The sequence below is a fragment of the Equus caballus genome, chromosome 14, assembly GCF_041296265.1.
Source record: "Equus caballus isolate H_3958 breed thoroughbred chromosome 14, TB-T2T, whole genome shotgun sequence".
Taxonomy (NCBI): Eukaryota; Metazoa; Chordata; class Mammalia; order Perissodactyla; family Equidae; genus Equus; species Equus caballus.
This window is the reverse complement of record NC_091697.1, coordinates 58777504-58798543: the sequence shown is the minus strand read 5'-3', so window position 1 is coordinate 58798543 and position 21040 is coordinate 58777504. Positions and strand designations below refer to the sequence as shown.

Genomic DNA, 21040 nt, shown 5'->3' with positions numbered 1-21040 from the left:
CCTCCCACCTGTGCAGAACCCAGCTCAAATGACTCCTCAAGCCCAGTTGTGGCCCCACAAAAGGAAGTCCCTAGCACTTTTCATATATACATGTATATAATTGTTTTCTGACTGTAAAATTATGAGTCATTGTAGAGCAGTTTTAAGTTATAGAAATATAAACAAGAAAATATCACCTATAATCCCACCACCCAAAGATAATCACCATTAGTATTCTGATGCATTTCTCCCAGTAGGTATTCCACATAAAGCCATACATTAAGGGCTGGCCCCATGGCCGAGTGGTTAAGTTTGCGTGCCCTGCTTCGGCGGCCCAGGGTTTCACTGGTTCGGATCCTGGGTGTGGACATGACACCGCTCATCAGGCCACGCTGAGGCGGCATCCTGCATGCCACAACTAGAAGGATCCACAACTAAAAATACACAACTATGTACTAGGGGGCTTTGGGGAGAAAAAGGAAAAACAAAATCATATATTATATATTCATTAGATTGGAATTGTATTGTGTATAGTTCCATGTTCCACCTTTTTTGTGTGAAATTGTAAGTGTTTTGTGAGAAGGAGGGACTGTTTTTAATGCAAAAGAAACTCTAGAAAACTTTTTCCTTAGGAAAAAAAAAAGCACAAAGCCCAGTCTGTGGTGGTTGGGAGGACATCCTGAGGGCTGCCGGTCCGTCCGTCCGGTGTGAGCTCCAAGGCTGTGGCTCAGAGAAAGACAAGCCTTTCTCGCCTCTCCTGGCCAGGCTGCAGCGTCCTGCCTGTGGGCAAGACCGAGTTGCTGAGTCTGCACTCACCCTTCCTTCCTCAGCACAGGATGTGTGATCATCCACTCCATCCAAAGGCAGATGGGGTTGTGGTCGTTATTGTTTATTAATAACAAGGGCATCTCAGTCTGTGCAGCACAGTGTTTTCTCATGTGTTATCTCAACTGAGACTCACGCTGTGAGGCAGATAAGACAAGAGCTGTTACACCCATTGTTCAGATACAGAAACAAAGGCTACAAGAAATCTAGTGGCTAATTTGAGGCCACAAAGCTAGTAAGTAGCAGAGCAGGGATTGTATGCGTATCTGGCTGACATCCACTTTAGAGATTTTTGTCTCTAAACTTTTTTCCCTCTAGTCCTAGCTTTTCCTGAGCCAAACTGCATCCACTTAGTGAGATGAAGGACTGAGAGTGCTGTGAATATTATAGGTATGTGGAAAGGACACAGAACCCCGCTGTGGGACTTTTAAACCACGACTGCAGGCTCTGGCTGGATGTGCTGGGTGGCCTGACCTTAGGGCAGCTCCTCCAGGACAACTCGGAGCCAGCAGCTTCAGAGTTTTGAGGAGTGGGTTCAGGAGGCAGCTGTTTCCTGTAGACATGACCAGCAGGGGCACTATTCCTCAGGCATCCTTCTTGACCCATCCAAGCTATGGAGGCCCATTCCCTGCCCAGGGCATGGGCCCAGAACAGAATAGGGTCTTTCACAGAGGGACTGTGGAACTCTGTGAGACTGACTCTAACCAAGGGATTTTGGGCAGCTGCATCCCCCAGATGATTTCCCAGTATTGCTACTGTAACAAATTACTATAAATTAAGTGGCTTAAAATAACATAAATTTATTATCTTACAGTTTTGTAGGTCAGAAGTCCAAAATGAGCCTTACTGGACTAAACTCAAGATGTCAGCATAGCTGCATTCCTTCCTGGGGGCTCTAGTAGAAAATCTGTTTCCTTGCCCTTTCCAGCTTTTAGAGGCCACCTGCATTCCTTGGGTTGTGGCCCCTTCCTCCACCTTCAAAGCCAGCAATGGCTGCTCAAGTCTTTCATATAATGCCATCCTTCTGGTTCTGACTCTTCTGCCTCCTTCTTCCCTGTTTAAGGACCTTTGTGATTACATTGGACCCATCTAGATAATCCAGGATAATCTATTTTAGAGTGAGCTGATTAGCAACCTTAATGGCATCTGCAACCTTAATTCCCCATTGCCATGTAACATAACATATTCACAGATTCCATGCATTAGGATGTGGATATCTTTAGGCCACTGTGGACCATTATTCTGCCTACTCCTCTGGGTTCCTCAGGCATAGACAGCAGCCCTGGCCAGAGCACAGTCAGGATGTGCTGCCACTGTCAGAGAGGTCCTATTTGCCCAGGTCCCCTCCCACCTACCTGATTCAGCTCAACCAGTCCTGGACTTCTCTTCTCCCATCCTCTGCTCTCAGTCTTAGGTGGAGAAGAGCTGGGCAGCAAGTGCCAGGAAGCATGGACACAAGGAAGAGGGAGATGCAAGGCTGGATGCACCAGGGCTGTGGGAGGCGCCTGGGGCCTGCACAGAGACCCTGCACTTTCCAAGGACTGGGGCCAGAGCTAGGAGGACTCAGACACTGAGGTCTAAAGGTAGCTCCAGGGCTGGAGGGGCAGGAGGCCAAGAGTTGGAGCCCCTCCACCTCTGCACCCCTGGCTGCCCTTGACAGCCAGAGTTCACCTGGTGCCTTTCCTCAGGTGGCAACTGCCTGTCTGCCTTTACTCATTCCCTTTCCCCTCTCCTTCCCTGGGCCTCAGGCTGAAACCTTTGTGGGGCCAGAGGGAACAGGAGGCCCCTGCCGAGGCTTTGTCCTGGGCTGCTTAATGAGGACCTGGGGGATCTATGGCCCAGCAGGAGGGCCTGTGGGCAGTGTAGGGAGGGGCTGGACAAAGCCTTTGTCCCTCTAAGTAGGGTGACCAATTCACCCCAGTTTGACCAGGCCTTTCTCAGTTTTGGCACTACCCACATCCCTGGAAACTCTTCAGTCCTGAGCAAACTGGGACAGTCTGTCACCCAACCGCCAAGGCCCTTTGCACCTCCTAATGTATTCTAGATTACCTTTGCGGCCTGGACAGCTGGCCCTTTGGACTCTTGGCTCTTGGATGCCAATCTCTGCACGTTATCTGTGTGCAGAGAGACCTGGGGGCTGAGGAAGGGCCCCAGGCCAGTGCTGGGGAAGCACAGACTGCTGCTTGCAGCATTCCCAGCAAGAGCATCACTTGAGACCATGCCTGGGTCTGCATGGGACAGAGCTCCTACATATGCACCAGGGAGTGAGAAATTGTGTTTGCACTCAAGTGTCTAAAAATTTAACAGCCTGATTACTTCTGGGTGGTATACTGCAGGTGGCTTTAATTAATGATTTTATTTACTCATCTGTATTTCTTACTCTGTACAATTAAACCATGTTCCTTTTACTTGTGTACATTTTTAATAAAAGAAAGTAATTAATGACTCAGCCTTCCATCTCCAGCAGTCCTGCTGAGGAACACTGATGGGCTGTGCTACACGTTGTGGGACACAGAGGCCCTTGTTCTGAAGCCTTTGGCCTGGCTGCTGGTTGGTTGTGGCCCATTCTGCCCAAGGCTTTAATGCAGGGGCAGAGCCAGTTGCAACTCTGTGCCCTCCTTGCCTCTAATCCTGCTCCCCTGCACCCTTGGCTTGTCCCCCAGGGAAGGACTCAGAGAAGCCATGTGGGCAGTAGGCAGAGCAGGTGAGCAGATGCTGACTACAGGGTTTTGCTGACCCAGAGTTTTGCAAGAGATGCTCTCTAGTGCCGATCCTGCCTGAGCACTGTGAGAGTATGGAAGAGATAAGCTGCTTGCTTGCCCCTGAGGAGCTTCCAATCTGGTTGGAGAGATTGGGCACCCCACAGACAGCATGGGCAGTGGCAGACTGGAGGGGGACAGGCACTGGATGGTGAACTTTGCCTGCATGGGCCATCAGATAAAGGAGGGTCCAAGGACCACATTGCACATGTCTTAGTATGGCCGGAGGCCAAAAATGGTGTCCTCCCATGTGACTGGAGGCAGGGTCCCCAAGTGGAGGAGATAGTCTTCTGGTCCAAGAACTCTGGCTGCTTGCCGTCCATGCTGGAAGGGTGGTGAGAATGGTTACCAGGCTGTTTCGAATCTTGGAAAGTTGGACACCCCTTCAGACCCTCCTGTCTGCCCCATGACCACAACCCCCGCAACACCTATATGGGAATGCTAGACTCCCATACCTAAGGACCGAGCCCTCCCCATGGCTCTCAGCATCCTGACATTCTGCTCTTCTGTCCATCCTGGAAAGCCCAAAAGGGGCATGTAGAGGGGAACCCTGGGTCCCCAGCAGAGTCAGCTACCCTTTACCTCCCACAGGCAAGGTCAGCAGCCCCCACCCCAGTCCACCATTGCCCTGGTGTGGCCGACATGACAGGACTTCTTGACTTGTTCTTAGTTTTAGAAAAGTAATAACTGTTCCGGCGTGACTCCCTCCTTATCCACCCCAGATCCCCAAACACCAACTCCATGTCCACAGAACTCCCTTGTTCCATGAAGTCAGCTTTCTCAGAGAAGCCTGGCACACAGTCCTCCCACCCCACCCCAGGGCTCATGTGGCTTGGGCTACTTACTTTGCTCCTGAACTCAGATCCTGGGCATATCTCTTCACCTCTCTGAGCAAAGGTGTGGTTGAGTATTTTTAACTGCTGTGGAAGAACCCACTGTGCCTGCCCTAATTCTGGGCTGATTCAGGATGGACAGTGGAAGGTAGCAGAACTGGACACCCCAACATCTGCCTGGCTGTTAAGGGAAAGGGGAGGGCGGAAACAGAGAAAGAGACCCAAGCCGATCCAAGGCATTTGGCCAGAAATGGAAGCAAGGGCCCGACCCAGGCTGTGTCTCAGCTGGGTCTGCAGGACATGGAAGGGCCTTCCCATGAAGGAAGTCTGTGAGTGAGTCTGAGAGCCCTGCTGATGGGGGGCATCAACCAGCCAGCTGCCAAGAGTGCTAGGTTTTCTCAGGGACCAAGAAGCTGGGGTTAGACTCCTGACAGCCATCAGGTGACTCCAGTCTTGTGACTGGGAGTTAGGATGCACCCCCGAGTGGTCTTGACTTGTACAATCACCCAGAGTCCAGACCTCTTAGGACCCCAGGACCCAAGAAAGGGTCTGATTGAGAGCAGGAGAACAAGAGAGTTCAGGTTGCCTTGCTCAGACAGAAACGTGGCTGGAAAGTCCTCTTTGACCCCTAGAGCTGAGATAAGGCCCAGCAGGACAGAGTCCCCTGGAGCTGGGAGCAGGTTCACATACAGACTTGTGTGGTTGAGCTGCCCCCTCCGCTGAGGCCAAGTTACAGGCCTGTGTCCCACCCCCCTCGTGCCCCACCCCTCGAAACTGCAGGTGGCCTCCAGGGCATAGGTGGGGCATTGCTCCCCTTGAGGACCAAGCCAAACCCCACCCCACTGGGGCCCTGGGGCCTGTAGCAGCAGAACCACGTTGCCTGGGGTGGGGGCAGGGGAACAGAAGACAGTGTGGGGTCCCACACAGTGTCCAGAGCAGCTGCAGCTTTTCCTGCCTTCCCTCAGTGTCTCCAAATGCCTTCTTGGCATGAGGTGCTAGTGCCCTGCCCTGGGCCAGCTCTCCCAAACTTCCTCCCCAGGCTTCAGTTTCCTCCTCTGCAGGCAGCCTGGTATTGTGGGTTCTGGGCATAGACAGATGTGAGTTGGAATCCAGGCTCCATACTGATTAGCTGAGTCACCCTGAGCAAGCACCTTCTGCTGGTTGAGCTTTGGTTTCCTGGTCTGTGAACAGTGGGCTGTGGTGGGGTGCCAGTGCCATGGTACACATGGGGTTCTTGGCACAACACCTGGTGCAAAGTGAGCACTTGAGGCCTAGGTTGTCATCACCAATCCAGACTTTGAGGTCCTTTCCAGTTCTACCCATTTCTGAGCTCGAAGAGCTGGATGAAAGATGGCGGGCTGGATGTCTGCCTCTCCTCTCGCACCAGTCCCCATGTCCTTGTCTCATTGTCTCCAGTATCTCCCCAAGTAAAATTAAGCTCCTAGCATAGACTCCCTAGGCCTGCCTCACCACTGAGGCTGCAGAAGTGGGGGCTTCTTCTACAACTCTCCACCCCAAGAAAATCAGCAGAAATGAGTCTCTTGGGAGCTGCCTAGAGCTAAGAAAACCTCGTGGCCAGCTAGCTGTGCCCCTGTGCTGCCTTAGACTTGGCCTCACAAGGGAGCTCTGGCCAACAAAGACAAGTCTCATTCTGTCCAGTACTTTCCCTCCTGGAAAAGGGAGTGCACCGGCTCCCCATTCTCCCTCCCCAGGCCTTCTGCCCCTGTGACCACTGGCAAAAGTAGGGAAAGGTAAGTGCAGAGTTCTGATGAATTTCACGCATCCTCACAATGGAGGGTTAGTCGTGCCCAAGTGAAGAAAGGGCATTACATCTAACAGAAACAAAGGCTTCTGGGGTGCTCCAATAGGACTGCTGAGGAAACCTGTACCCCACTAATACAAAGATTTTTGGATCTGTGCAAACAGTGTGAAAGAAGACCAAATGGTCCCAGAGAATGACAGCCTGGGTGTGACAGAGCCCCACTAGCCAGAGGGCATCACTCTCAGAGGAAAGGACTCCACCTCTGGCCAGGCGCAGGACTTTCCCCAGAACTTCAGCTCTGTCTTTGACAGTCCCCACCTGAGACTTCCAGAGAGGTCTGAGAAAGCTCTTATCTTGCACACAGTGCCCTGAGAGATGTTGAAAACTGATATACCAAAAGAGATTATTTGCATGTCTTCCCTAAAGATCTTCTGCTTCATCAACCTCTGTATGGGCAGCCAGCTTATTAGCGTCTAGCTTTCTTCCTCTTGCCAGGTGAGCTGAATGAATAAACTAGCCCAATTAAAGTGACACCTTTGGAGAAAGGCAAGGAAACCCCTATGACTAACCAGAAATGCCCTTAAACATCTGTAGACTTGGCAGGAGTTCTAGCTGGTGTGGCTGAGCCCCACTTTACCAGTTTACCCCTTTGAAAATGGCCCTTGATAACAATGTCATCGCAATCCCAACAAACAGATCTTTCAGTGACCTCCCAGCTCCCTCAGCCAAGAGCTTCCACCATTAGTGCTTAGACTGAAATTCTTGGGAATGACCCACAAAGCATTGGCAAGTCCTTAGAATGATCTTAAATTATTATGCCCAAATTTGGCTCAGATTATACTGATGTTGCTGCATTTCAGGCATTCTTTGGCTAATGAGTTAGTGTCAGCTGCTATCGCCCTTAGGTGAGTGGTCAGACCTTACTATTCTTCTGTCAGGCCTGGGCTGAGGTCTATGGTGGGGTATGAAGAGACAGCTCACCATCCTAGAAGGTCTAGCACTATCCCACACTCCTCTTCCAGTCCTGGTCCCTAGGACCCAGCTACCTTGTGATGGGGGGTGGGGGGGTAGAGTTCTGGGAGTCCCTCCCTGGACATTCCAAGGAGTTGGTCCTAATTGTTTAGGATTCCTGGGGTAAGAAGAGCTGGAGGAGGTCAGGACTCCTGGAGTTTGGGACGTGACAAATGGAATTCCTCTCCCATTTCGGTAACATAAATGATGAATTTTGTGTATCACAACTTGAAATATTTCCACGACTGCCTGGGACTTCCACATACCCACTGCCTACTCTGTCAGGGATTAGGTTGAAAGACAAAAGAAGAGTAGGTAAGTCAGAGCAGTTCCTGCTGTTTGCCCTGAGTTGCATCCATTCCCTCCCATCCCGCCTCAGTCCACTCTACATGGCTTCACACCACCCCCGGCCATCCTTAGCTGGAAAAAACACCCACTAGAAGACCTTGCCAAGCCCCTATTTACAAGCTACAGGAGGCTAGCCACCTCAATCCAATTCTTCTCAGTAAGGCCTGGGCCCTGGAGGAGCTGGGAAAGGCCATCTTATCCATCCCTCTGCCCCTACATGAGACTGCTCTTGAAAAATTCAGGTGGACCTTTCGATGGGCAGGGTTTGAGATCGGGGTCTATCCAGGCGTCCACATGCAGAATGCCCTCTCACAGCATGTCCGAGATCAGGGAACGATATTTCCTGAGCTTGGCAGAAAATGTCAGACTGACCTTTGCCTTTTTCCCAGGTTTTTCATCACTTTCTCACTCAGCCTTCCCTCCTCCACCAAGGCCCCACACTCCTTCAAGAGGGCTGGGCCCAATGAGAGGGTCACAGTCCAAGTGGTCTCTGGAACTAAGAATATGGAAGATGTGTCCACTGGGCTTGGTTTCCCTGAGCAACCCCCTTGCTGCCATGGCCTCAGTCCCTAGATGATGCTAGTGATGCCAGCTGGCTTCCTTTGGCCAGACTGCCTACTGCTGGGTGCTGTTTACATCTCAGGGGAGGGAGATGAGAAAAGCCCATATCCAGACCTCTCACCCTCAGACATTCCTCACTGGGGCCTTATCTGAAGGGGGCATTGCCATGTCAGTGGTTCTCAACCTGTGGTTTTCAGAAACACTGTTCTGATCAAATATACCCTTTCACAGAGATTCTGTGTGCATTAGCCCAGCTGGAATCCTGAAAAGACGTGGAAGAATGAAACCTGCTTGGTATGAGGTCATCCAAGGTTTTCCTAACACATTTGTGCATGGACCTGTTCCACAGTACACTGCAGGGCTGGTATTCAGCACCAATACAGTTATTGTTGGGTGTCAAAATAGTATTCTTGAACTGGCAGGTAAAGAGCCCCAAGCCTGTCCCCAGAGTCCTCCAGCCACCCCCGCCCCTCTCCCTCAGTTCTGCCCCCAATCCAGTATCTACCTGTCCTGTCCAATATGGTAGCCACTGGCCACAGGTGGCTATTTAAATTTTAACTACTTAAGTAAAATTTAAAATTCAGTTCCTCCATTGCACTGGCCACATTTCAAGTGCTCAGTTGGCACATGTGACTGTGCCGCTGCCTACTGTATTGGACAGCAACAGAGAGGGAACATTTCCATCACCACAGAAACTGGACAGCAACTAATGCCTAGCACAGCAGGCCTTGGGGACCTGTTTTGGGCTATGTCTGTGCTGTCTGTGACTGTGCTGTGCCACCTGTTAACTTCTTGGCACAGCACCTGAGTACACATGCACATGAGTTCAGGAGGACATATGGTCTATGGCACATTCCTTAGAAGAACTCACAACCTAACACACCCCAGGCCCCAGAAGCCCAAATTCAACTCACAGCCCTGACTATAAAACCAAGGGCAAGTGTCTCTATTTACATAGGCATGTCCCTGTGCGATTGACTGTCCCCTCGTCCTGTCATCTTCTCCATGAACATAATTGAAAGGATTCTGCAACAGGTGCATGTCACTGCTCACCCCAAAATCAAGCTCAGGCAGGATGCCAAGAATGAGTCCATTAGAATGTCTCTACAAAAAGTAAAACCATCTGCAATTTATCTCTAAAGAAAAGGTCACACCCCTTATAAACAATTAACTTTTTATAAAAAGACAAATGTACAAATTTACAGACATGTACATATGTGATCACACATGACTTAGTGGTCAGATGGCGTTTTCCAATTTTAAAAATTTTCCAAGGCGCTCACACTTCCCTCCCTGGGCCTCCTGAGGGCTGCTGGGGCCTGCCTGAGGGGGCAGGTGGGCGCAGGGCAAGGCACTGTATAAATAAATGCAAAGTCCAAGAGCTTAGCGGAGACGTTAGTGTACACCTCTGATCAGAAATGTGGCAAGTTCCACAAGAAAAAGTGCCATGTTTTTTCCCGAGCCCCTCAGCCCGAGCAGGGAGCAGGGCAGAGCTCCTCCGAGGCTGAGGGAGTACTGTCCCGCAGGACCCCACTTTTCCTTCACATTTCACTGGCTTTGGAACAGTCCCCAGGGCTCAGCTGGGAAGGGAGGTGGTTCTTTGGGAACAGGATTCACTTAGTGCAATTGTCTCTTAGTGCAGAGCCAGCCCTGGGGTCGGTGCTGTGCTTTTCTGAGGTCACTGGTCCATTCCCTTGGGCCAGCTCAGTGACAGTGAGACCCTCTCCAGGCAGCTGGGCATAGAGGGGAAAGCTGGAGGCTGACTCCTTTCTGAGACTTCCACCTGACACACCAATCTCAGAACCCCATCTTCCGAGGAGGCAGGGCCAGCATTACCCCCACAAGATGAGCCCAGACCTTGGCCTGGCAGGCCCCAAGAGGCCACCGTCCCAAGGAGGGAGGCCCCATCCCCACTCGGCAGTGGGGTCACGCTTTGCCATGTCAAAAGGGCCCACAGGAGTCCTGCTTCTCTGCACCACAGTCACCATGATGCCAGGTCCTGCTCACCTAGGGGAGTAAAAGGGGGCCAGGGGCCCAGCTATGGAGCACAAGGAATGGCCTGGATGGAGGGCAGCCTGACTGGGGTCAACAGGCTGTCCAGCCAGCTGGTGTCCATGTTCTTCAGATCTGAAGATATCAGCCCAATATACCCTAGAAGATGTGAAGAAGATTGTGTGAGGATGAGGGTGGGGGCAAGTGTGTTCCTCCTCGACCCCCCAACCCTATCCCTGAAGGCCACAGACACAGCAGCCTCTGCTCTCCACCCCATACAGCGAGCCGCCGTCATCTTTAGGTAAACTGAGGGCACGGGAGCAGCAGCGAATTCACAAGCTGTCTGTACCCAGATGAGTTTAAGAAGGATGCTTTACTTCTGCTGCTCCCTGGCTCTGCCCCCAAGCCTTCCCCACCTCCCACATGGATCCTGGGGTTTCTTACCCCCATGGCTGTCGACTTCTGTCTCCTCCTTGCAGCTGAAGTCTCCATAGACAGAGGGGGGCTGGGCCCCAGGTTCATTGAGCAGGTATCCCTTGCCATCCACGTTTGTCGGCTGCCACCCCGACTGCTCCAAGAACTGGAGACAGAGGAACAAGAAGCCATCAGCTCACTTCCAGTACAGACTCGCCCTGTGGCCCCACCCTTAGTGAGCCAAAGCTTCCCAGCCAGGATCATACCCTGGCCATTTTCACATTCTCAGATGGAAGCAGACGTGGAGTGCAGTTAGGACAGGGGCCTGGGAGGTGAGGGTCTGCCCTACACACACACTCCTCATCCAGCCTCTGGCACAGAATATCCGAGACTTCCCTTTCAACTGGGTAGGGACAGACCAACTGGGAGTCTGGCTTAAAGCAATGGTTAGCATAGTAAGTCAAGAAAAGATGACTAGAAAAGCTAGAGATAGGAACCATACTCATGTCTCAATTTTCTGTGCTGATGGAACAGAGTCTGGGTACAACTACTGCAAAAACTTTTGTATATTCACTTTTTTTTTTTTGAGGAAGATTAGCCCTGAGCTAACATCTGCTGCCAATCCTCCTCTTTTTTTTTTGCTGAGGAAGACTGGCCCTGAGCTAACATCCATGCCCATCTTCCTCTACTTTATATGTGGGACGCCTGCCACAACATGGCTTGCCAAGCGGTGCCATGACCGCACCTGGGATCCGAACTGGCGAACCCCAGGCTACTGAAGCGGAACATGCGAACCGAACCACTGTGCCACCCAGCCAGCCCCAATATATTCACTTTTAAAACAGAAGCAGAAAAAAACCCTGGAGGATAATTTGGTAAAAAAAACAAAACAAAAAAACAAACAAAAACAAAAGCCATCATATTACAGATCCCAAGGCTGATTATTGAAACCTGATGTGCATTTCCCAAACTAGCAGGGCTGGGGCACGCTGGGGTGGAGGACACTCACCAGCCACCCAGCGTTGATGGCGGCTGACTCAGAGTGTCTGAGGCCCTGAGGCCTGCACCAGAACAGCCTGTTGGAAATTAGGCCTCCTACCTGTCCTCACTTCCACACTATTTTTCCCATTCAGCCAAGGAGGGCAGTGGTCCCCAGGCACATGGATATGGTGGCACTTGTAGGACTATGCAAGCAGCCAGGTCACAGCAGCAGCTGCCTACCCTCCAATCTGGAAGCTCTCACTGGGTCTCTCTCCTCACTGAGAGGCAGCTACTTCAAAAGAGTGCCCAGGGAGAAAGGGGCTTACCTTCATGATGTCGTCAGTTAATTTCCCTTCCTCGTCCTCGTCTGTTGCAGCTGTGGATGGGGAAGGGCAGAGAGGTTGGCTGGCAGTCACCTAGGCTCATCCTGCAGTTCCAGCCCCACTAGATCCCCCTGCCCCTTCACATGCACACACACACTGGCCTCCCAGCGGACATCTGCCTGCCATAGAGATTCCAGAACAGGACACTGTCGTGGTGACTCAGCCTCCCCAACCTTGAAGCCACACCTCTTCCTACCCCTTGCTTCCTTCCTTACTCTCAGAGACTGAGCTGCAGAGGGGGCAGGAGAACCAGCAACCTTAGACCAAAATGCAGCCCCTGGCCCCCTTCCTCCTTCTCTCCACCACAGTCAGCTCAGTGCCAGCTGGAGTTCTGAGCATCTTTTCTTCCTCAGGAAATCCCTCCCAGGACCCAGTCAGGCAGGCAGGCCAGGCCCCAGAAGCACGAACCTTCAGAGGTGGAGGGCATAGGCGACACTTGGAAGCTGTACAGGTCACTGGTGCTGTCCGGCACAATTTCCCCTGGCATGTGCCAGTCGGGGAGAGTGCTACTTACAGCACATGATGACAGCACTGAAGGACAACAGAAACCACAGGTCAGAGCTGTGTGCTTTCTTAGTTTGCAAGACATCCAGCATCCCCTACCCTGCAGCCTGCTCCAACAGGCCACCATCCACAGACATAAAGCCTCCTATACCCAAGCAAAAGAGACATCCCACCGACCTGGGTGTTCCCCTGCCAGACTTGGAGTAAGGGCCCCACCTCACCTGGAGTAAGGGCCCGTTCAATCTCCAAGTCCTGCCCCATGTAGCTCTGAGCTGTGTAGCTGCTGTGGTCATCAGGCAGGGTGGAGCTGCTGAGTCCATCAGAGAAGGTATCAGGGCTGGAGTCCCCACATGACTACAGAAGGACAAAGAAGCTTAGGCCCAGGCTTGCTGTGGCACTTCTTCCACTGCCCACCCTGACTCACAGGTGACCAAAGGCCAGCTGCTTAGGAACACACTCACCTTCCTCTTGGCCTTGCTCTTAGCATCTCGGCTAGACTTGGACTTTCTCTCTGTGGGACAGATAGGCTGTCAGCCTTGGTACAGGCATGCCAGCCCCAGCTGCCCTTCCTCCTCCCTCCTTCCCTCCCTGAGGGCTTCCCGAGGACCCAGAGCCCTTGGATACCTTTCCTCTGGTTCTTGGTCAGGGGTGGAAGCATCCGGTACACCCGCACAGCTGAGCTGCCCTTGTTCCTGCTCTGGTCCTTCACCTCCTCAATGTCTGGCAGGGAGTTCATGGCGCAGCGAAAGTTGGCCTTCCATGTCTTGGGATCTGGCTCCTTTTCCCCTGCTTTGTATCGGCCTAATGGGCAGGAGAGTGAAGAGGATCGTCAGGGCCATGGGTGGGGATCCTCGGCTGCCCCCTGGCCGGGGAGGAGGAAGGCAAGAGTACCCCTAAATTCTCATGCTGCCAGAGATCCACACTGGTCAAACCAGCAGGTATTCCTGGGTGACACTCTGCAGGCCCTGGGCCCTGGGGCTTCTTAAATGCCCAGACTTGGCTCAAACACATCAAGCAGGCCTCACTGAAGGGGCCAGCCAGAAGCACTAGAGGGCCCATACACCCAAAAGTGCTATCTTTGTCCCGGACCATGCCCAGTCTCCTTGCTTGGGCTATCAGCAGCTAGAGGATAGGGACTGGGGCTTATCTGATATTTCCAAACATGGTAGTAGACACAGAGTAGGCATCAAAGAACAGTTACTGATAGGTGGACTGACTGGTCTGAGATGGGCCAAGAGCCCCATCCCTCAAGAATAAAAGGAGGCTGCCAATCAGATGGACCTTGGGCCAAGGACTTTGGTCAACATCAAGAAAAAGGAAGGCCTGGGTCTCTTTTAGTGTCCTGGCTCATAGCTGCTTTTGCCAGGGAGAACCTTAATCCAGCCACAACCTGAAACCACACTTTCTAAGATTTTCACAGATCTTCACAGATTCCTTTGTTGAAATGATGGACCCTCTCCCCAGAAACATAGGTCTGCCCTGTCCACCCCCTGAATTCTATACACCTTCTTAGGGAGCTCAGAGACGCCAATGAAGAGCCTTTCTATTAACAGAAGTGCCTCCTCTTGTCCTTCCCTGGCCCCTGGGACTCCTGGGCTGAAGTCCAAGGCACACACCTGTGTGAATGGCCCAGCTCCGGAACAGACAGGCATCCTTGTTGATGTCCCAGCCATGCTTGGCAGCGTGCTTCCATGGGATCTGGAAGATCATCTCCTCCTGAACAGCACACACGCATACACATAAGGCTGTGTCAGCTGAGACCACAGGTTTTTGGCCTGAGTCTGCCCTGCCCAGCCCCCCAGGTCTGGGAAAAGGCTGACTTCCCCTTTTCACCCTGACATCTGGCTTGGGTTGACCCATCCTGAGATTGGCTTAAATCAGCTGCTCCATCACTCTGGATCTCTCAGAAGTGGCCCTGGGTTCTGATGAGCTGTGCCACCCTCAGCTCAGCAAAGACCTCCCTCTGCCTGTTACAGATGTGCTAGGACCCATACAGAGCACCCTGGGATGCTTCTCTCTGGCTTGTCAGCACCAACATGGAAGTGAGAACTCCATCAATTAGATGGGGCTGCTCTACAGCCATACACTTGAGGGAGCCTTGGGCCAGACTTGGATGCTGACTACCTGTGTGACCCTGGCACTGTCACTGTTCCTCTTTGTCCCTCACTGTTTTCTCTGCTGTGAAATGACAAAACACAGTGACAAATATAAAGACTGAGGTCTCACTGTTATTACTGGTGGTTAACAGTATGGATTTTTGAGTCAGACTGCTCAGGTTCAAATCTTGGCTTTATCACTTTTTATGTGATCTCATTATCTACCTCTCATAGCCTCAGTTTCCTTATCTGAAAATGGAGATATTAACCGGATCTACCTCAAAGGGCTATTTTGAAGATTAAATGACACAACGTAAGTAACATATTTAGCATCGTACCATGCTTCTAGTGAGTGTACAGTAAGCATTAGCTATTATTATGAATACTATTATTACTATTAAGTTTGCAGGGTCTATATTGCCCTTTGTGCACCAGCAAGAGGCTTCTTGGGCCTGGGCAACTGGTGCAAGGTTAATTCTTGGGCTCCCTGCTGAGTCAGCCACCTTCCTGCCAGCAGTGCCCACTTCTCTGTCTCCCATCTGTCTGACTGGAGCCCTGTAGATGCTGTGTGTATTTGTAGGAGTCTCCCTCAGGAGAGACGAGAACTCCAGCTCTGCAGATTCTGGGAGAGTCCTGCTGCTGGGAACTGTCAGTGCCCTCAGGTGGGTGCCCTGTCCATACCTTGAGAAGGGAGGAAAGCAGAAGTCGGGCAAGTGGGGCGCAGGGTTGGGCCTCCTACACCCCTTGCATGCAGGAGCCACTGGGAAACACATCTGCCTGCTCCCTATCACTTCCCTTTTCTAGCTGCATCTGAAGCTTTGGTCCCCCAAAGAAAATGGGTTAAAATAGTGGCAGAAAAACCCAAAGAGTTACACTCACTTTATTAATCCAGATCAGCCCTGGGATTTGGTTGGAATTAATCTGCATCTCTAGCCAGGGTCTCATGCGCATCCGAGTGATGGGCATGTTGGCTGTAAAGAGAAGACAGAAGGCTCCTGTTTGGAATCTATTGAGCAGCCACTGGGCACTACCCTGCCCCACCCCAGGTCATTCAGATACCCTCCCCTACCTTCAGCCAGGTCCCAGGTACTCCACGAGGGAGGGACTTTCACTGGAATAAAACTGCCCTCCAAATATTTTCAGCATCTTGGGCAAAAACACTTCTGCCCCTTCCTTCACCCCCTCCTAGACAGTCTTGGGAGAAGACAGGCTTGCCAGTGATAGTTTCAGGATTTACGTGCAGGAAAAAGAGACAAAATACACAGATACCAGAACTTTTCTCCCCAAATTCGAATCCTTTGGGAAGGAAGGGGATTCTTTTGCTTGATGCCAAGAAATTTCCCTACTAGAGTTGTTGCCACTAACTGTGTGCCTTCCTCGAAGGGCAAGCAATCACCCTGCACCCTGGACGTCCTCTCCCCACCGCCACCCCCATCTGTTCTACGCCTTCCTGACAGCCGCGGTGCACAGGCCAGGACGCTAACCCTTCCTGCCTGGCTCCCCTCCTAGGGCGAAGTGGCCCAAGGAACACCTGTGGCGCCTCCTCCCGCAGCTCCAGCAGGTCCTCCAGCCACCCAGGGCAGCAAGCCTCAGCCCCCTCCCCTTGCACAGACAGCTTGAAACCTGGGCCCTGGCGCGGAGCTGGGACCGCCGAAAGCCGACGTCGGGAGCTTGGAGCGCCCACGCACGGACGCACACTCGAGTTCCCGGCACGGCTTGTAGACGCGCGCAACCAACATACCGAGCCAACCAGAGACCCCCGGCGGCTTCGCGCACACAGATCTGCGACAACGGCCAGACGCCAGCAACCTCGGCCGGCTGGGCGGGCCAAGCCGCGGCCCGCCCTCCCCGCGCTGCCGCTCGCCGCTCCTCCAGCGCCCTCCTGAGCCCGCTCGGGGACCCAGGCAACGCCGCGCGCCCGAGACTCTCCCGGCTGGGGTTTTCGGCCCCCACTTCCTGGTGCCCGGCGCCCCTTTGTTCGACGCCACCGGTCCCCACCGCAGCGAAGGCGGCTCACCTCTGCAGCGGCGCGATCCGGCAGCGGCGCCTGAGGGTCCCGGCGCGGCGGGGGCTGCTGTGCCGGCGCGGGGAGCGCGATTCCGGGTGGGAGCGGGGAGAAGGCAGAGGATGCCTGGGTCGCGGGGCTGCTGGGCACGCTGGTCTGGGCTTGGCACGGCTCCTGCTGGCCTCTGCTCCGCGCGACTGGGGCGCACGTCCTGCCTCGACGAAGGAGTGGCGCGCTCTGCCGGGGCAGCGGCGTCGGCGAGAAATCTAAACACTTAGCGGGATTCCCCCAACCCAGGCCGGGCCCCGCCTCTAAAGAGCCGCGAGGACGCCTATTGGCCCGCGCCGCCACATCATTTCGGAGAAATCAGGCTGTTGTAGAGCTAGCGGCGAAGGGGAAGTACAGGGCGGCTGCTCCTCCCCACCCCCTCCGGCCCGGCGCCACCGCCCCGGGACAACCGCGGGCCCGCCCCGCCCGCTCCCACTCCGCCCGCACAGGAGCTAGCCCGGGAGAAAAGCTGTCCTGGAAAGCCGAACGCCCTCGGCCCGCAGTTACTTCCCTCACTCCGCATTCTCCCAGCCTGCTAGCTCCTGGGACCACCTCTTCACCCTCCTCTCCGGGGGGTGGGGACATCAATCTCCCGAATGCAGGTGAGGGGCTTACCAGGCACCTGCCGCCCTCTTCAGAGTGAACACCGGGATGGAACCCCTGAAAAGCAGCCTGGTTCCTCAAGCCCGCTAATGGGGTGTCAAGAAGGGAGGATTTTGACCCTCACGTTGCCCCCCTCTTGAGGGATGACACACCTCCAGATCACTCACCTGCCCTGGGGAAGTAAAGGAAAGCCTACGCTGCCTGGGATGCTGCCTTGGGGCTGCCGGAAAAGAGGAAATCCCAAGCTTGCTGCTGCTGGCGCAGCGCGCCTGCCAAGGGACTCGGGACCTCAGTTTCGTCAACTACAAAATAGTAATAGCCCTACCTTGCTGGTCCAGTGACAGAGAGAGATGGTGTCTGTAAAGCACCATGCCCCACTTAGGCAGCAGATGCTGCATGGTTTGCGAAGTCCCTGCTGGGAGTATAATAGAGACCCGGGAGACACCTCTCCCCCTTGCCGTCTACATCCTTGGGACTGCCCCACGGCTGGCTGGCGTTAGGGAAAGGGAGGAGAAGGGTTTCAGAGAATCCAGGACTGCTGAGTTGGGGTGGGGCAGCTTGGTCCCTCCTAGCACTCCTGCCTTAGTCCACCCTCCACATCCTCACATGGCGTTTGCAAGGGAGCTTCTCAGTGGCAGCCTTGGTGTTGCTTCTGGGTCCTCAGAGGTTGGCCCAGAGAGGTTCTTGGCAGTGTGAGGTTATTGCTTAGGGCTGGCCAAGGCCACGGGTCTAGCCAAAGGGTTGGGAGCCCAGGTCACAGGCCACTTGGGAAGGGCAGCTGCTTAACTCACGCTTACAACTAGACCTTGCTCCCCTTTGTACTTCTAGAGGCTGGCCTGTGTTCATTTTCCATCTATAACTGGCCCAGCAGGCTCCTTCCTTCACCGACCCCCGACCCCCAAAGGTGCTGACTCAGAAGTTAATTGCTCTTCCAAGCAGGGCTGATTGTGTCACTCCCTGCACCTCAGCTCTCCTTCCACAGCAGCACCCAGTTGCAACCATGCAGGCTATAAATAGACACATTGATGCAGTATTCCACCTGTCAGTCATTCTACTGCCTCCCTCCCACAGAGGAAATGGATGGGTTAATCCAATTCTGCTGCACCAGAATCTGATGCTGTCAATAATGCCAAGCTTGGTTCCCAGGAGACCAACACGAATGGGTCAGAGCCATCTCCAGACAGCAGTGGGTGCAGGAGCTGGGAGAGGCAGAGGCAGGAGGAACTGCGAGGAATGAGCCTAGCTGGGTGGTAAGCAAAATTGAAGGTGCTGGGGCCCTGGAAGGCGGAGAAGGGTTGGAGTGCTTTAGGTGACAGATGGGAGCAGGAACCCACTACAGAGACTGAGACCATCTGAGCAAGAAGAGCAGAAAACAAGTGGTTTCTGAGTTGTTAAGTCTGTTCTCTGTGCAGCAAATGGATGCTTGTCGTCTCTAAGAACCTGTCACAGCCACTGGAAAATTCAGAATGAGATTAGGGGGAGGAAGTTTGCATCCGTGTGGCCTGAGAAATTGATCAAAATGACCCTATGAAGGCAACAGGAGTCTGTAAAAAGTGCTTTAAAACAAGAACTTTATTTTAATTCACAGATAATCATCTGTATGTGCATCTGTATATATAATGAGCATCTTTCCATGTCATGAAATCTACTTCTGCAATATCATTTGTAATGGGTATATATTATTCCATCATAAGGATAAATAAAAATTTACCCAATTAATCCCCTATTGTAGGACATTTAGGTTATTTCCATTTTTTCATAATACAACACTGTGTAGCTAAATCTTTGAACACATCATTAATTTTTTGCTTAGGAAAAATTCCCCAATGTTAGGATTTACCAAAGAAATTGTCATTTACATCTTTGAAATGTTCTTTGACTTTTTTTTTTTCACTTTTAACTTTAGGGATTCTTATTTTATTTTGAAGTCTATAAGAATCTGCTTATCATGATTGGGGGTGTCCAAATCAGCAAAATAAAGCCAACCCCTATGTAAGCTCCTCAAATTTTTATTGGAACTGGTCTTGATGAGTGCCATTCTAAGATGTAGCACACATTCCCTGTGATCCTAAGCAGAATGGTCTTCCCTAGGTTGTTCTTAGTAATTCAGGGTGGGCCCTTCCCCCTCTCTGACTCAAAACACTCATCTTCTGTAATCCCAGCCATCCCCTCTGGGCAGGTGACCTCCAAACCCAAGCTCTAGCTGCCTTCTGTACATTCCCTACAACCCTATCCACAGAGTCACACACACAAGCAGAACTCTTGGTCTCCCCTTTCCACACTGCTCCCAGCAGCTTTCTCTCTTGCAAATTCCAGCTCCCTCCCTGGTGAAGTCTTTCCCAAGCTCCTCCCCTCTTTGCCTCACCTGACCCTTGTGGGGGGGGTCTTCCCTCCTTGCATAATTCCTGTCTTCACATTCCAGGACCTGACTGTTGTGGCCGGTCTTCTCTTGGGCCTCCCTCCTCATCAGGCCTGCCCCTCCCGGTACCTCTGCACTAGGATGATCTTCCTAACTTTAATGATCTCCCTAACATTGAGGTCCACCAAGGAGCGTTCTGAGTTCTCCCAGACTCCTTAGCCCCATATTCAAATCACTGCTCACTCTAGTCCCAGGGGTCCCATTCCAACCTTCTCTTCCACAGCTCCTCTACCCTTGGCAGTAACTAAAGGGCAGTGGAAAAAGAACACAGGATTTGAGTCTGAAAACCTGGGTTCTTGTGCTTTTGCTACTTGCTGTGTGACCTTAGACAAGTTCCTGTCCCCCTCTGGGTGTCAGTTTTCTCATCTGTAAAATAGAGATACTCTCTGCACATCTCTCCTAATTGTTGTGGAGATGAAATTAGATAGACTATCAAACTCCTTTCGAAACTGTAAATCATTAGTCAAATGACATGTGTTAACAGTAATGCATGAACCTTTCAATGCATTTCCATTCTCTGAACAGACTTTTTGTTTCTCCTCATGTCTTTGTTCCTTCCATCTGCTCCTCATCCCTGACTTCCTGGGATACTTATCAACACTCACCTCTCTCTCCTTCTCTCTGTCTCTGTTCTCCCCCTCTCACCCCTACCCCCACCCCCACCCCCTCAAACACACACTTCAATTTCAGTCTTTGTTTTAAGGCCCAGAGCAAATGCCTGGTCTTCTAGTACCCCCAAGGCAGCCAACTAGAAGTCCTTCCCCTCCTCAGAAACCCTGGCCCTTAGCTTTCATGTTGCCTTTTCTCCACTTATCACTTTCTGGGTAGTGACCTTGTGGGGAACAAAGTCTGCATTTTTCTGCAAGAGACCTGAGCCAGGGTCCTCACACCTGCAGCTGGAGTTGGCTGGGAGTCAGCTTTGGAGCCAATCTCACTCACAGGATGCCTCCCATCTACACTGTCACTCAATAAGGGTAAATATATTGTGCACTTTCTCCCTATTAGGCCCTGGGGTTTCTAGGCTGGCAGGAGGGGCGGACTGGCCGGCAGAGCCTCCTTTGAGATGATTTCTGCCATCAGGATGCCGGAGGCAAGATCACCCCTGTGGAAGCCTCTTCCCTGATGGACCAGACCTTGTCCCCAGTCCCCTCCCTAGGCTCTCAGAACACACTGTGCACCCCCTATGTGGGCTCCAGTTAGTCCTGAAGTGCAGGACCCAGCGAGGCTTTAACTAGGTTTTTGAGAGTAGGGGGCCTGCTTCCCAGAGAAGAGGCCACAATCTCCAAAGTAGATGAACCCCCAGCAGGTGTGACAGCCTTCCAGGTTCAGAGGGGGGGTTCTTTTAGATGCTCAAAGTCCCTCCCAGCCATCATCTCTATTTTCACAGCAAACCTGGGAAGCAGGCAGTCCTAAACTATAAAGTATGCAGCACCAGTCAGGCATAAAATCATCCGAAAACTTGAACATAGAATCCAGGCATAATCACCCTGCCTGAAAGGAGCCCAGTCGGAGAGAAA

At 52.5% G+C, this 21040-nt stretch overlaps 1 protein-coding gene and 1 long non-coding RNA gene across 4 annotated transcripts; one reads left to right on the top strand and one right to left on the bottom strand.

Moving 5' to 3' along the window:
* The first annotated feature begins 67 nt into the window (after positions 1-67).
* On the top strand, positions 68-3253 carry LOC138917294 (uncharacterized). Its single transcript, XR_011425081.1, has 2 exons — positions 68-1194; positions 2213-3253. It is a non-coding gene; the product is annotated as an uncharacterized lncRNA (long non-coding RNA).
* A 5982-nt stretch (positions 3254-9235) lies between these two features.
* Positions 9236-16847, bottom strand: IRF1 (interferon regulatory factor 1). 3 transcript variants are annotated; one of them, XM_001504445.5, is made up of 10 exons: positions 16466-16847; positions 15328-15419; positions 13969-14068; positions 12977-13153; positions 12814-12863; positions 12574-12706; positions 12257-12379; positions 11792-11841; positions 10515-10650; positions 9236-10229 (listed from the first exon to the last, which is right to left on the bottom strand). In XM_001504445.5, the coding sequence occupies exons 2-10, from the start codon at positions 15412-15414 to the stop codon at positions 10117-10119; spliced, it is 969 nt and encodes a 322-aa protein (XP_001504495.1). In that variant the 5' UTR covers positions 15415-15419; positions 16466-16847; the 3' UTR covers positions 9236-10116. The 3 variants fall into 3 exon arrangements, with proteins under 3 accessions (XP_001504495.1, XP_005599497.1, XP_005599496.1); XM_005599440.3 differs by having other exon boundaries at positions 16190-16689; XM_005599439.4 differs by lacking the exon at positions 16466-16847 and adding an exon at positions 15518-15948.
* Positions 16848-21040: the final 4193 nt, after the last annotated feature.

Excerpts from the sequence above, each read along its gene's own strand:
- IRF1 (XM_001504445.5), bottom strand. The coding sequence starts at position 15,414 with ATGCCCATCACTCGGATGCGCATGAGACCCTGGCTAGAGATGCAGATT. Across the intron at positions 14,069-15,327 it reads GGCTGATCTGGATTAATAAA|GAGGAGATGATCTTCCAGAT; the intron begins GTGAGTGTAACT and ends TGTGCTGTTCAG. Across the intron at positions 10,230-10,514 it reads AGAAGTCGACAGCCATGGGG|GGTATATTGGGCTGATATCT; the intron begins GTAAGAAACCCC and ends CACATCTTCTAG.